The sequence below is a fragment of the Molothrus aeneus genome, chromosome 5 (assembly GCF_037042795.1).
Source record: "Molothrus aeneus isolate 106 chromosome 5, BPBGC_Maene_1.0, whole genome shotgun sequence".
NCBI classification, from domain to species: Eukaryota; Metazoa; Chordata; class Aves; order Passeriformes; family Icteridae; genus Molothrus; species Molothrus aeneus.
The window spans coordinates 22,463,250-22,478,944 of NC_089650.1; the positions used below are offsets into that span (position 1 = coordinate 22,463,250).

The 15,695-nt window shown below is 48.1% G+C and overlaps 1 protein-coding gene across 1 annotated transcript; it reads right to left on the minus strand.

Annotated features, from left to right (window-relative positions):
- Positions 1-252: 252 nt before the first annotated feature.
- EMP1 (epithelial membrane protein 1) lies at positions 253-13,610 on the minus strand. Its single transcript, XM_066550510.1, has 5 exons — positions 13,502-13,610; positions 2,267-2,384; positions 1,481-1,583; positions 1,236-1,376; positions 253-637 (listed from the first exon to the last, which is right to left on the minus strand). Exons 2-5 carry the CDS (start codon positions 2,342-2,344, stop codon positions 474-476), a joined length of 486 nt encoding a protein of 161 aa, XP_066406607.1. The 5' UTR covers positions 2,345-2,384; positions 13,502-13,610; the 3' UTR covers positions 253-473.
- Positions 13,611-15,695: the final 2,085 nt, after the last annotated feature.

Sequence of the window (15,695 nt, forward strand, 5' to 3'; positions counted from 1 at the left end):
TATATATATATATTTATATTAAAAAATGTAACAAAAGGCCCATCCCATTTGTATCAATGGACAAATAAAGGGATCATAATCCTCACTTGCCCAACCTACAAGGCACACTCAAATGTAAGTGAGAAGGGCTCTAGGAAGAGAAAAAAATATAGCCCTTGTTTATGTGGTGCCCTTTAATCATCACTGCTGAGCTTGAAGCTTTGTGAAGGTATGGCACAACTTTGCAGAAAAGGAGAAGAGCTGTCTGGGTCACTTGCATATTTCTAGCCCCAGAAGTGCTAGATCAGTAGGAGTTGTTTCTCCCTCTCTTTGGTGAAGGAGTTTCTGAGGATTCTAGCTTTGTTAGTGATTTTTCTGCGGTGGCAATGGTGATGATGGTGGCTGTTTTTGTCTATTGGCCCAACAGTTCTTTCAGCAGAGTAATTCTTCCCCACTCCCAGTAGCCAACCCTCTCCCCTGGACACCCATCAGCCTTATTTTTTCCTAAGAACAAGGTAGAGGATGCCGATGATGAAACTGAAGCAGAAGCAGATCCAGGCCAATATGAAGCAGTAGCCATGGTGAGGATTTGTGGCGAACGCCACTGTGCTTGTGAACCGAGCTGTGTAAATGGAGACTGCAATCAGAATGCACATCCCTGTGGGAAGGAAGAGGGAAAAGAGAGTTGGAAAACGCACAGAAACCAGCATTGCTGCAGGACTTCTGAAGTGCTGCTGTCCCCTGAGATTGTAATGCACGTCTTGTGCCATATGAGAGAGGAGCTGCTGCCCATTAGGCTTATTTGTGGAGGATTTCTTTTGCAGCTGTGATGACATAAGACACTTGGGGCTTGTTTAGTGGATGCCATGAGGAATAAACCTTTGTTAGGAGAAAATCAGTAATAAGATCTGACGACAGTTTGGTGCTACGTATTGAATCCCAAGTGCAGTAGCTAACTGCTTATTCCCCTGCTCCCTAAAACACTTGAATCCTTTTTGTTGTCTTCCAAAGGTATTTTGCAAAACCCACTGGGATTTCCTAATGAAAATCTGGAAATACTTTCATTATATACAGCCAAAAAAATCCCAACCCAACACTTTCCCATTCCCCGGTGCTTTGTTTTGTAACAAAAATTGGGCCACTGGAAACATTTACTGGCTGAGAACCTCCCCTGGTGACCATAAGTGGCTACTTGTGTTCACAGAGGCAGTGGGACACCCAGGGAGCCAAGGCACCGTGTGCAGGTGCATACTCACAGCAAACCAGCATGACGGCTCCGGTCATGTAGAAACGTTTGCCTTTTTCCAGGGTGAACAGCTGGATAATGAACAGGACGAGCGCCACAACAGAGAAAATGATCGAGAGGATCATAAAGGCTTGCACGGCTTTGAGGGAAGCTGTCAAAACACAGAGAATGGATTGGAGAAGGTCAGGACTTGGTCTCGGCAGTGCTCATCAACGTCCTGTGATTCACCACGATGAAAATGCGGCAGTAACTTACCCTCATCTTCACTGCTAACTGGCAGCTCAGTGCAGGTCCTGTTGCACAGCAGCCAGAGTCCTGTTGAGATCCTTGCATAGTTGGAAGAACCCACCATCCAAACCTGAAACAGGATAGAACAGAGGTTGTGTCTTGGGGCAGGAAAGCTTCTTTGCTCTTCCATCAGACTAAAGCACGAAGTGAGTCCGAGTAGCCCAACTGCCCAGAAACGTCGGCACCAGAAGGTGGGACACTGGCTTCCAGTGCCAGGAGTCATTTGGTCTGGGCAAAACACCGTGAGGTCTGTTCCAATCATCGTGGAGAAATCTCCCAGGTCATCCTGACCCTCCTCCTGGGCGAGGCGGGTGCGAGGGGACCCCAAGATGCGCCCCGACGGCGGACGGGGGGCGCGGGGGCCCGGGCAGTGCCACCGGGGGTCCCCTCGGCACAGAGCTCCCGTGGCCCCCCGCGCCCCTCGGCGTGGGATGCCCCGGGTGGGAACAGCCTGGCCCCGGCCGAGGGAACAGTGCCGCGCCAGGGCTGGCACTGCTGAGCCCCATGAAGGGTTGAGGTGCTCCGAGCTCGGGGGTCTGGGGATGTGACAGACAGAGGCTGCCTCCTGCACCATCCCGGCTGCCTTCCTGCTCCCTGAGCCACCCATCGCTGCTTCCTCTCTCCCCATGGCCGCGAGTGGATGTTCCTCACCCTCACCTGAGCACCCACCCCCCAATCTGCCTGCCAGCCGTGTCTAAGGCTGGCTGTCTCCGGGAGGTGACAGCCATGCCTCGTCCAGGGCAGCCTACTTACGTTGGCAATGGTGGAGACAAAGAGCATGATGACAGTGGCGATGTGGACCACAAAGATACCGGCCAGTAGCACCAACATCTTGGGTCTCTTCTAGGTGGTCTCACCGACACAGAGAGCTCTGAGGGAGAACAAGAGCAGAGGGAGGATGTGAAGGGAAGAACTGAGTCAAAGAACAGCATTACCATAAGATTTGTTTACATGCAAAAACCCAGGCTGATCTTAGGTTCACTCTGGAAATGTGGAATCACAAAAAAAAAAAAAAAAAAAAAAAAAAAAAAAAAAGCCACTAGAAACTTCAACAAAATCTGCTCAAGAAGTTAAATAGAGCCCACAGATTAAGGAGCCAATATGGGAGGAGATGTAGACCATGGGTAGATAACTTGGGGGCATTTTAAAAATAGCCTGAATATATACACAGGTTGCTTAAATTGATGTGTGTTAATGTAAAGTAAAAATGCCATGCTCCAGGCATACATTCTAGGAAGAGTAGGTTTTGCCCATGGGATTTACAGAGGTCAGGAAAGATTTTTCTCTTCCTGTTCTCCTCTGGTGTCTCAGCCTCTTCCAAATGGTCTGGGTCACAGACAAATGATATGGAATGGGAGACTGTGGGCTCCTTGGTGCCTCAGCTGTTGAGTAGTTGGGGAGAGTGAGCCAGAGGGGTGGCCTCTACTCCACAGATCACTCTTGTAAGTGAAGGGAACAGTATGGAAATGCCATGAGGTTTTCTGGAGCTGGGGAAGATGCCCGGGTTTGAAATGAAAACTGCCTGTTTCCCTTTTAAAACTTGAGGCATGCAGGTCACTTTATTAATACAGGAGGGTTCTCCTGTAATGCAAATTCCTCTTTGGTTTGTTTTGGGTATTTTTGCCTCTGTACCCTGCAAACTTTTACTTTTTTTTAAGGCTTCCTGTCATTGATGAACATGTGATTAGAAAGAGAGAGGGGAATGTGCTTTAGAAAGCTTGCATGACATGGTTTGTCAAGACTGATGGCTTCTCACCTGAAAATGTGAAATACAAGGAACAAATCTAAGCTGTGAGAATGAGTGCAGACAATTCACACAAATCAAGTGAGTATATTTCAGGCAGAAGCATTTACTGAGTCCATTCTGTGGCCAGTAAACTTCCTAGAAAGTTTGACAGGCTGTGCTGCTCTTTCCCTCAGAAGTGCTGGTACTGAAGAGCAGTATCAAGCACATGATTAATGTTAGCTGTCAAGTTATTTTGGTCCATGTGACTCAGGTAGGGTCTGATGCTGTCACCATTTGTACAGGGTGTGGCAACACTGTCATGCAACAACACATACTTTATGATGTCTTTCACACAAACTGTGACAAAAGGCTTTGTACAGTCCCATTCGTGTGTCTTTTTCACTTGATGACTCCACCTACTCCACTACTGTCTTTCCTCTCACTGTGGCCATGAGTGGGAGTGTATTCCTGTAAAAGGCTGCAGCTGTTCCTGGCACTGCTTTGTTACAGTTTCCCAAACCACAGTGAGTAGGCAGGGCTTCTCCATCAGTGGCACTTTGACCACTTCAGCATTAGCTGGGGACCAGGAAGAATTCCTTGAGTTTAGGATCTCAAGGAACGAGTTCTGTTAGGTCACTGCTCCCCCCCCCAACAAGGCTTCTCTTTAGTAAAACAGATTAGGTTTGGTGACTAGTCCCATCTCCTCAGCAAATCGTGTCTACTCTAAGGTTTCCTTCACCCAGAGAACTCTCTGGAGATGTTAGTCCCTGACTTGCTGAATGTGGGCCAGGTTTGCTTGTCTGCTTTGGGGTGTCTTGGCAAACTCGTGCTCTAGAGCTTGGTTTGGCTGGATGGCCTGGTCACTGCGACCTTTCTTGTCACAGTGCTTCCCTTAGTGATGATCTTGGAGAAAGCACAGCCTTCTTAGGACTTGTACTCTGACTGTAGTGACAGACACTTATGATTTCAGCACTGCTAAAATTCAGATTCTCAACAGTATATGCAGGCTACCACATGAACACACTTAACTTAAGAGTTAAACCCCTTTCCACTGTAAAAGGAACGAGGGTTTCAAAATGCTGGATGGCAACTGATACAGATAGCACCACTGCAACTCAAACTAGAAACTATTGCTGTTGCCATGACTAAGTGACAAATCTGCAGGAAATTCTTGAGTCAAATATTTCTGTCCCTTTGACTACTTCCCTTTTTTTCTTTTTTTTTTTTTGTTACCTTGGTTCTTACACAAACTTTCACAAGTGCTCTTGACACTATAGGGTGCTGACAAGCATAAACCAAACTGACAAATTTGCCTGCTCTGAAATTTGCCTTTACTAAACAGTGGCTAAACTTTCTTCTTTCTTAGATGGATGTATTTTTCCATGGCCTCTTTAAAATCTCATTCAGTGGGGGTTTTTTTCTTTATTATTTTTTAGGACCTTCAAACAAAGCTTTCTACTTGAAAGATTAAAAACCTACTTTCATGACATCCTAAGGACTAGAACAGTCCTTTTGAATGCATCTTTTGTTTGCATTCAGAAATGAAAATGAGGGATAAAATGTTACTTTACAATGTAAAAAAAAAAAACCAAAATCATGACCCCACACCCAGGACTTTGACCAATACTCTAAGAAGAAACTGAAATCCTTTATTCCCTTTGCTTTTTCTGCCTATTTTAGCACTGCAGGAGAGCAGTGTTAGTTCAGGTGCTTTCAGTGCACCTACTTCCTGAGAACGTCAGCACCTCTCCCTGAATACACACGATATCAAATGCAAACTCCCCCAGGGGATATGTGCTCACAGCTTAGTTTTGATTCTTTGTGAGTTAAAGCACAAGCCTCCCTCTGTATTCATTTGCTTTCCCCTTTCTTCATCTCTCTCTGCCTGTTAAATAAAACACGAGAGAACAATCCCAGAGGAGCCGTGGGTGAAGGAATGGCACTGAAATAGATTCACTTCTGCTTCTGATGCTGTGGCGTGGACATTTCCTCCCATTAGACAGAGAACCTGGCAGAGCATCAGGGACTGACAGGATACCGTTTCCATTTGTTAAGTGTGAGACATCTTTCTCCACTACAGGGTGGGGTCACATTGCTGGAGCAATAGGACAAAATTGCATGCAAATGCCTTTTCTTCCATCCCCCTACCTAAACTGCAGCTGCATTTGGAGTTCCTCAGGCTCTTCCTGGGCTATGAGTCAGTCTTAGCCTTCCTAGAGCTGCCAGCTTTTTCCACTGACTCACCCCAAAGCTCTCAAACCCCACAATAATTTAACCCTGAAAGATTAAGTGCTCAGGACACTGTCATTTTTAGGACTGCTTCTCAAGAACCAGTCAAGCAAACAATTTGTGAGTCTTCCTCAAGCATCCTTCAGAGGAGAGACCCCAATTAAGCCAAGAAAAAAAAGTAAAGAGACATAATGGTAGAAGGACTACTGAGGCAGGGCAGGCTAGTGGGGAAGTGAAGGTCATGCATGTGCTGAACAGCCTGCATGAGTCAAGGGAAGATCTTGTGCTGATAACAGTGGACTTTCCTTTTCATGAGGTGATGGATGAAGAGAAATACAAGCCACACCAACAGTAAGCATGAATAAGAATCACCATAGAAGCCTTCAGCACAAAAAACCTGCAGATAAGCATGAGAGACTGTTAGCTGTGTAGAGACTATTTCTCTGACCACGCAGGAGTACGTGTGTTGGGGAACAACACACAGCTCTGCTGCACCCCAGTTCAAGCTCAAGCAGGCTGGTACTATCTAGTGCCTAAAACTAAGACAAAGTCTTCTCCTGCAGGCAGATTGTTGCCACCAGTATCGCCCCTCTGTCTACTTAAGTGTTTTGGATCCTTCTGTCTGAGGGCAATACAGAGAAGTGAGTCCTTGCCCCTGGTTTGCTTCTGAGCAAAGGATCAGGATGGAATGTGTAGTGCCACTTGGAGATATGATAAAGGCCAGTGGTATAGCTCCTCAAATATAGGGAGGGAGTTACTCAAGAAGGTAAGCCAGATTAGGTAGAGGTCCTTTGCTTCTGACAAAAAGTGCATTGCAGTGAAAGGGCTAGAGGGTAAGTGTACAGGATGTTTCTGCAGGAACAATGGGGTTGTTTCAGGTGAAAAATCAGGACACTCTCAACTAAATTTGAAATATTTTAGATCTCAAGTATTCCTTAATGGATGTAGCTCATCTGACTTCCATTTCCATCTTCCTCTCTGAACTGAGGTGCCTGCTTGGGACTGTTTCTCCCAGGCTGAGTTGGTGAGGTGTACTGTGAGAGAAGCTGGCTGAGTGAGAACCCAGTCAATATCCTGTAGCCCCCTAGAGTTTCCAAGGAGAAGAAGACATCTAAATTGCACTGCCTGTGCACACTGGTGACCTCTGACTCCCTTCAAAGTGAATTTTTCAGCTGAGGAGCCTTTCGTTTGATACATTAGATTTCTCAACAATGGAAAGATAGCTTTTTGGGGAAAAAACAAATGCCTTTGGTTAGAATGTCAACAAAAATCTCCATAGATTGAAAACAACTAGCACAAAAGAAATTCTGCCTTTCCCAGCTGCCCCTATAGAATATAAGGAAGGCAGCAGTAAGTCAGAGCAGTGGTCTGACTCTCCCAGTCTCTGATGGGGACAACAGGAGGTCCAATATTTAGAGAAATCATGTGAACTTGGCTGCTGTCTGAGGGGCACAGAGTCACAGCAGGAATACTGGTGGTTCAAATCAGGGCCAAGGCCACTTGGAAACGAAGGATAAAACTGGACAGAAAGTAAAAACTGTCTGGTATTGTTTGAGACAGCCACAAGCTTCCACCTCTGTTACCAGCTCATTCCTCAGTGCAAAGCCAACCCACAAACAGTAATGCTGCCATGTTGCTACCAGTAAGGGAAACCTCAGTGTGGTATAAAACCTTCTGCAGAATTTGAACACATGCCTTTTCACTGATCTGAGACCATCACTGCTTCTTAGACCTGCTACAATTGCACACCTTGTCCTTGTGTGGGCTATGAGCACCAGTCCTCATTGTGCCCAGAGTCATTTCACAGGATGCAAAGATGTGAATACCTCTCTGATATTTCGGTGGCATGATGACTTTGGACATGTCACATTGTTACTAGAAAGCTCATGACAACTTTAAACAACAGAGAAGAATCTTTTGCTTCCACCCTTTGCTCTGTCTCTTGCTTCAGATCCTGATGAATCCAGAGTCCTTGCTGACTCCAGACTTTTACAAACTACTGTATGTCAGCACTGCTGTTGACAGCCTGGTTTTGACAGACCAGCCTGACTCAATTTACAAGTCAGATGCTTTTTATAGACATGTTGATGAGTAGATTGGTGCCTCTGGAAAGAGATTTCATTTTGTGTGTGGGAGAAGGGCTGGGCAGGAGGCGTGTGTGGGCACACGGAGACCTTGGAGCCTCTGGCTCATGGCACTGAGATCTCATGTACATATGGGTACTGGCTGGGGTGACCACATGGGTACAGCAAGGCTGTAAAACCAGCAGGTTAATGTCAGCCAAAAGGAAAGTGCAGACCAGCCTGAGGGGCTACAGCTGAAAATAAGTTAAAGTAAATGGAAGATTTTGTCTGGTTCTTGTGAAGCATTTCCTGGTGGAATGGATCAATTCCACTCTCTCTCCAAGAGATCAGTGGAATTGCCTTCCCAAGGGAGTGGTGAAACACCAGCATGTGAAAAATTTCTTATGGGATCTGACAAATTCCTCAAGAATCCACCCTTGGTGATGAACCTCCACTCACTGAGAGATGCAGAGGGGAGTCACAAAAGATGACACATAAGGGTTTTCCAGCTCTCATGCTCATGATTCATATAAGTGTGGGGAAATATCAGAATTCCTAGGGCAGACAGTGAGAAATTGGCATTTTCTCCAGAAGAAACCACCCTCGAGTGCTCAGCCATGTGACAACATCAACTGAAACTCCAATGCTGGCTTGGTAGTGGGAAAGGGAAGAGACAGCTGCCTGGGGCCTGGCAGGCAGCCAGCAGCCGCTGCTGGAGGAAAACACTGTCACTCCTCACCCCAGGCACGCCAAGGAAGGGCTGGGACTGATGGGCAGCAAGTAGAGGGAGGGTGGGGAAGGGAACCCCGGAGCTAAGGGAGGCACAGAAGGGTTCCTCTGCTCCTCCAGAGGCGCCATGCAGAGCACTCTCACCCCTCAGAGCGCTGGGTGGTCCCTGGGTGGGTTAATTAGACCCCTGAATGTTGGCAGGAGTTCCAGCAAGATTCTGAGATACATGAGAAACATTTGTGGGAGGACTGGCAGTCTGGGCATTGATGTGTTGTGTGTAGGGTGTGCATCTACAGCTCTGTGTGGCTCCCCCCCATGACTGGAAGTGTGCATCTGTGGGATCCCTGTGAACTCTTTCTGTGTGTCTGTCTGTCTGTGTGTGTGTGCACAGCTTCCTTATGGGTGCACGGGTCATCTACCTGTGCCACACTGGCAGTGCCCGGGTGGGAGAAACTCTCTGACAGCTCTGACAGGGAAGCTCAGGTTACACAGTGGTACGAGCAAAGTACACAGATCACTTCTGGAGGGACTTCCTGCTTTTCCTCTTTGCAACGGCACTTAGACAGAGGTTGAAGGACTGTGAAGCCTACATCAGCTGTGCCTTTGGCTGCATTCTTGGATTAAAACTGCAGTCCTGTGATTTGCACAGACAGTCTTGTGTAGATATTCCTTTTTTTCTTTTCCAAAGGAGGGTAACTCTAAAAAAGAAGTTGTATCTTACTGTGTGTCTGCCTCTCAAAACTGCAAAACATCTGAACATGCAAGCACAGCCCATGAAATGCTGAGGAAAGTGTGACTGGGGCATCTAAAGACTCTGAGCTTTTGGGTCAGTTTGCTTTCAGGGTGCTTTTGCTCCTGCAAGCCATCTTGGAAAAGACTGTGAAGGATTCAAATACAAAATTGTGTGAAAGCTCCTTCTTTCAACCAGAGTGCACAAGAGATGAAGTGGGGGGAGCATGTGTATAAAGCAGACACAGGAGGAGGCTGTGCAGCCTGGAGCTGGTCACTGCTCTGTGCAGGGTGGGGTAAAGGTGGTCGTGGTGTAAAATACCCCATCTGGCTTTCAGAGGGCTCCTCACACCTGTGATCAGTAAGATATAAGCTGGTTCATGTTCCACGTGGCTCTGGAGACATCAGGAGCTCCCCTGCTGAGGGCACAGCAGCTGGCCCAGCTGCAGGCACTGGAGGCCAGCTCACAGCTCACAGGCAGGCTGGCTCCTCTGCCCAGGCTGTCACAGCCGGGGGATGTGCCCAGCTCTCCTTCAGCAGGGGCCCACATTCCTAGGGCTGCTCTTCAGCAACCCTCTGACCAGCCTGCTCCAGGCTCTGAGCATTTTGTAGCTCCCCTCCTGCTCCCAAGGCTCTCACTATCTTTCCCAGAGGCTTGCTGGAGCCAATACAGGGAAGATACCTCTCTGGAATGAGAAGAACGTGGAAAATGGACCCAATCGTGAAGGTTGCTTTCACAACCTCCCTTGCTCAGCAGACTCTGCTCTGCGAGGGCAAAAGGACAACAAAGGTCCTCACCCTGGATTTCCTCAAATACAAAAACATATTGCCAGGTAGCCTCACATCACAAGGACTAAGCCTTCAGCATGAGTCACTGTTCACCTGTGTCAGCCACTCCAGGGCTCAGGGTTCAGTGCATTTCCTGCAGGACTGGGGATGACCCAGCCCAGATCTGTCCCTGGGCTCTCCTCATGGGTGTCTCCCCATGCCCCTGCTACAGACTTGTTTTCACAGGGTAAAGGGGATAGATCTCAACTATGATCTTGGCAAACTTGTCACTCCCTTGGGCAATGCAGGTTCTGGAGCTGAGCTGTCCTAACCTGTCCCTCCCTTCCATGACAAGGCATGGGCTATATTGGGTCTAACCAAGAGAGCAGCTTCCATATACTCTCTGCCCCCCTGAAAGCAGTTCAGGAGGAGCAGGATGCATGAAGCTGCAAATTTGGCCAGAGTTTCCTTTGTTCACTGTCAAGCTGTTCTAGCTAAAGAGGTACTTTCCAAAACTCTCCCAGCAGGGTCACATTCCAGATGGCAGCCCCGAGATGTGCTGCTTTGCTGCTCTCCCTGCAGTGTAATGGCAGAAAGCAGCTTAAGAAGCACTCCAGATTTCCCTCTGGGCAGTTTATACAGGGAACTGCTGCTTCACCCTGTGTCATGCTGTGGGATGACTGGGTATGGACTGGCCCTGACAGAGGATCAATACAGGAATAACTGAGATGTGCTTCAGCACATTTGTTCACTGCCACTGTTGAAATGACTGTGAGTTAGTTATCAATCCTGGTAGGGCCATGGAGAAGAGCCTCCTTTTCTGTGAATGCTGCTTTGCCTCAGCAGAAAAGACCAATGAAGTATTAAACATCCATCTTCAGATGTGAAGATTGGAAATCCCCTTCCTCACCCTCCCTTTTAGAGGAGTAGAAGAGCAGCTCCCTGCCTTGAAGGAAGGGTAAATAAATCTCGTTTTTTAGTTTTAGCTCATTAATTTTTTGTTGGAAAACAGAAGGAAGGAAAAAATATTAGGAGTGCCATGCCTTGCAGCCTGCCTTATGTTATGCTGGGTGACAGTGCTGTCACTTCCCTGTTGAAAGGTACAGGCACAGAAACCTGTTGAGATCAAAGGGGTCTAGTGCTATTTCTGCCTTACAGGGCACTTAAGCATCTGAGGGCAAATTCCAGCCCAGCATCAGGTGTCTCCTCTTTTGCCATCCATGCAGCACTCAGCAAAGGGAGCACTGAGTGACCCGGGGCTGAGCAAGGGAAACATGCCATGGGAAGGTGTCCCAGCAGCCAGCTGGGGACTAGGGGCCTGTGAAGTCCCATGGGAGCAGGCAGGGCTATGGAAGCAGGCTCCCTCCTGCTTTTGCTTGCTCTGAGGAAACAGAAATGGGCACAGGCTGAGTGCCGTGTGCGAGCCTTGCGGCTGGGAGGGTGATGAATAGAGAGAAGGATTAGTGCTTGGGGAAATCTCCCCAGTCTCATTATAAGCAAAGCCCTGAGGTGGCTCTTTTACCAAAAACATGCTGGCTATTATCAGCAAATCTCCCAGAACTGTTTCAAAATACAACCTCTGCTCCACCCCAGACCACCAAACAGTAATTCCTGCGTGCACTGCACTGCTCCCACACTGCAAAACTCAAAGACCACCGGCTAGGCCAGAAGGGCCGGTTTTGCAAGCCCAGGGCTCTGTCCTCAGCAGCAGGGTCTCACTGGGGGAGCGCTAGCAGCCCTGCAGCTGAGGCACCCACTCCCAAACTTGGTGCTTCTCCACAGGATCCCAGGTCAGTCACTCCTGCATTAATGTGTCCTGACTCCCTGGCTGTCAGAGGTGTCCCTGGGGATGGCATGTCCCTGTGGAGATCCCGGCTCTCACACAGGGGTAGCCGGGATGAATGGTTCATGTGTGTCACATGTCTGGGTGGTTAGTCATAGCTGGGGGAGCTTCCACAGGAGCCTACTGACAGGAATTCCTCAGTTTGGGTGGGTGTGCAGGGCCACACCAACACGCTGCATTTCAAGGGGTGCTTCCAGGCACTGCAGTGTTAGTAAGGTGCCTCAGTTTTGATCCTTTTCCGATGCTAATCCTCACGGGAGCAAATAGAAATAAGCTGCCTTCAAGCCCTCAGTGTCTCAGTGCTCACAATCCCCAGGTGGACTGGGTGGAGGCATTTGGCTAGCTTAAACCCCTGTTATCATAGGAAGAGTAGCTAATGGGCTCCAGGTTTTCACACTCTTCATGCCCACCTCCCTCAAGTGTTTGCTCAGAAAAGAATCCCACTACATCCAGAAATGTCAAGTGGGCAGTTCCAGGGCAAATCTGCTCTCTGAGGTGCCTTGAGGAATTCAAAGCTTCTGAGTGAAAGTTGTTCTGTGGCCACAGCATTTTTTTAATATCAGTATGATTTAATTGTTAATCTTATTAAATGACAACTTCCAAAAATGCTTTCTTCCCATTCCAGTTTCTGACGCCCTGGAAACGCTGCCTCAGTCAGTTTCCCTACCACTCCAAACACATTTATTTCTTAGTCAAGAAGTACCACTGCATGACTGAGCTACAAGCAGCAGGGCCAGAGGGGACTTAAAAATTCACAAAATACATCATTTTTCCAAAAAGTTACTGTCAGCTCAGCTTCTAGTTCATTCATATAGTAATTATGCACAGTCCCAGCCTGAGCCCCACCCATTCCTGGCCATATTGGGCTACATACTGTTCAGTCTCTTTCAAACCCCTGAAACTGTGCAGGGGCGGGCTGAGTTCCTGCAACAGGAACCAGTGTGGTGCCAACAAACTGGCTTTGCTGCACTCCCTTTTGCAGACCTCAAAAATAGCTCAGAATTGACCGCAGGACGCAAACCACAGCAGGCAGACGAAAGAAGAGAAATGGTGAAGAAAAGGAGGGAAAGAAAGAGGGGGTGGTTGCGTAGAAAAAAGGCAGGTGAAGAGGGAGAGTTGCCAGTCTCTGCAATCCTACACTTCCCATCAGTGTCTCTATCTCCTTGACACACCCTTCCAGCAGCCCATGGTGCTCCTAGCAATTCCACCCGCTCCCCCACTTCGCCTCGCAGTGCTCCCCACTCCAGTGGCTGTGCTGCCACAGAAGGTGGAACACAAATTTCTGCCCTTCACGTGGCTCTGCTCAGAACTGGGGCTTGGCTTCAGCCTCAGGAGCCACAATCCCTGGAAAAAGAGAGATTGCCTCCATTGTACCCCAGAGTCTGCAGCTTTGGGGCCTCTCAGTCTTCACTTGGAATGATTGCTATTGTTTTAAATTAGAGCTTGGCAAACTAATTATGGAGGGGAGAGAGACAAGCAGAAGTATTTGAGCGCCAGAAAAACTGAGCCTGCAGCCCTAATTCCAAGCAGGCATTTTTCCACATTTGTCAACAATGCTACTCCAAAAGCACAGAGCAGCTCCTGAGCATGAGCTGGCCCAGGTTGGGCACCCGTGCCTGCACCCTGGCTGCACGTGTCCTGGAGGTGAAAATAACATTGCTGCTGCCAGCACTGCAGGGCTGCAACCAGGGTGCCTTGTAGTGCCCCTTTGCCCCATAAGGCAGCTGGATTTCAAAGCAAAACATGGAAATTAAGGTGCGTGCCATAGCCAGCTTGAGTGCCAAGACGAAGAGAAGTGAAGGGGCAGAGGAGAAAGGCAATCTGGTTAGGAGAGCTGTTAGGAGAGGGAAGCAGCCACTGAGGGAGCATAGTTGGTGAGGATTTTCAGGAACAGCTCTTACCGTGTGGGCTGGGGCGGGTGCTGGCACCTGTGGAAGAAGGAGCGTGCTGGGCTGCAGTGCCGGTGTCCCGGAGCGCAGAGCTGGAGTGAAGGGGAGTGACCTGGTGGTGGTTTAAGTTTCCTCCGGTGGTGTGGGAGGGTGGTGTCTTTCCACTCTGTTTTAAAGGAGTTACTATGAATCAGACTGCCTTTAAAGAGAAGGAAAAAAAAAATAAAATTAATGAGCTACGCCCTGTTTTGTTGGCAGGGTGTCAAGAGTCTCTGGGAGGAAACCAGCGATTCAAAGAAATCTGTGCAGGGCTGCCTGTGACTCAGTGTGCAGCGCAGAGACCGCAGCCTGGAAAAACGGCTGACGCTGATCCAGCTGAGTAAGAGAGGCCCACAACAGCATCTGTTTATAAAACTGAACTTCTGGTTGTCATAAAAAAAAAATATGTATAGTTACAAATGTGGCAACAGGGCTTCAACAATAAAATCGCTCAAACAAACAGTGGGTTGGCAGGGGGGATCCCGGGGCTGGGTGAGTCACGGCATCCCCTCCCCGTGCTGCATGGAGAGAAGGAGCTGAGGCTGACAGCATGGAGGAATTCGAATCGGACCTGTGAGGCTGGCATGGACAAGACTTTTGGGAATATATCAAGGAGTAGAGATGTTCAAAATGCAGCTCTGGTCTGGTGGTGACTCTGGAGTGATTTGGCCAGATAGTGGTGGTTTGCTTCCCCAGAGAGAGCAGGCAGGGAAGAAGAAATAAGGAGCTTGTTATTCACAGTTTTCTGAGGTCAGCATTTCTTGCCATCTTAAAGACTTCTAAAAATAGATCCTTTACATTTGCTGAGAATTGGCTGGTGGAGTTGTCTCATAGATGCTACAGGAAAGATTGAATAGGGGTGTGCTTGAGATGTGGGTGAAAGGGGAAGAAGTTTGTCAGGAAGCATCCGTGTTAAAATGTGATCCATACTGCGATAGAGTTGGAGGTCTGCTACTACCCTGCCTTTGCAAGGCCCAGCAAAAGATAAGCAGATACTAACAAAATACCTGGCAAAGGCCTTTCCAACTTTAATGAGGATGACATTGGATTGCCTTTATTTGAAAAACAAAGCTGGTTCTCTTTGAAATCTATACAGATTAAAAGTTCTTACTGGTTTTCAGATTATTCCTGCTGTCTGGTGTTATTGATATGTGTCTGGTCTAATTTTAGACTATAGCAACCTGCTTAGAAAAGAGCTATGGATAAAACAACAGCAAAGATGACACATATGGTGGGCAAAGACAATCCTGTGGGAATTTTTCCACTGATGGAAAGTAAAGACAGTCTTTTTTCCACAAGGATAAAATAAGCCTAGCTGTGTTTAATACCTGTGAATTAGAATGTGCTTCTTGTTGATATATATGAATACAATATTCAGGAAAGGAGTTTATTTGGAAAGGAAAGTTTATTTGCTTTCCCTGCAGTAGAAGCTGGCATTGAGCTGCACCATCCATTTCCCCTGCTCTGTTCTCCTGGCAGAGTTTATTGGAGTGAGGGATGCTCAGCTCCATACAAAATACTAGAGTGCAGGATCTCAAAGCAAACCCTGTTGACCACAGTTCAGCTGTGGTGAGGTATCCTCTGCCCCAGACCTGTTCACAAGTGACTGCCCACCTGTCAGGGACCAGCTGCCTGCAATCACAGAACTGCTTAGTGGCACCCAGCAGACAGAACACCTGCAGCAAAAAGACACGTGGGGCAACAACAGTGGAGCCCTTTAAGGGGCTGGCTATGAAGTGAGCCGTGACTGGCAAAGCATTATTCGTCCTGAGAGAGCAAACTAGTTTTGTACAAACTGCTCTCTAACCTGGGAGGCCGTGACAGGCAATGGCCAATATCAGAGGCTTCACAGGGAGGTGGAGGTGTTCTGCAGCATCAGCATCAGCTTCCCCACAGGAGCATTGCTTCCTAGCTCTCCATCTGGAAGTGTTGGTACCCAGCCAGCAGAGAGAAGAAGAGTAACCAGACAGGCCACACAGGCTGTGACCGTGGCCCTGGAGGAGCACTGGTACCCTGCCAACCACTGGCTTCATCCCCGCTGCTAGACCTGCCAAGTGTATGAGGGGGGTAACAGCACGTGTCAAGTGAACAGGAGTGCAGATAGATGCTCCTGTTTGGGAGCAATGCTGCACATCAGCAAGGTGATGGTTTAAAGAAGAGAGTACCT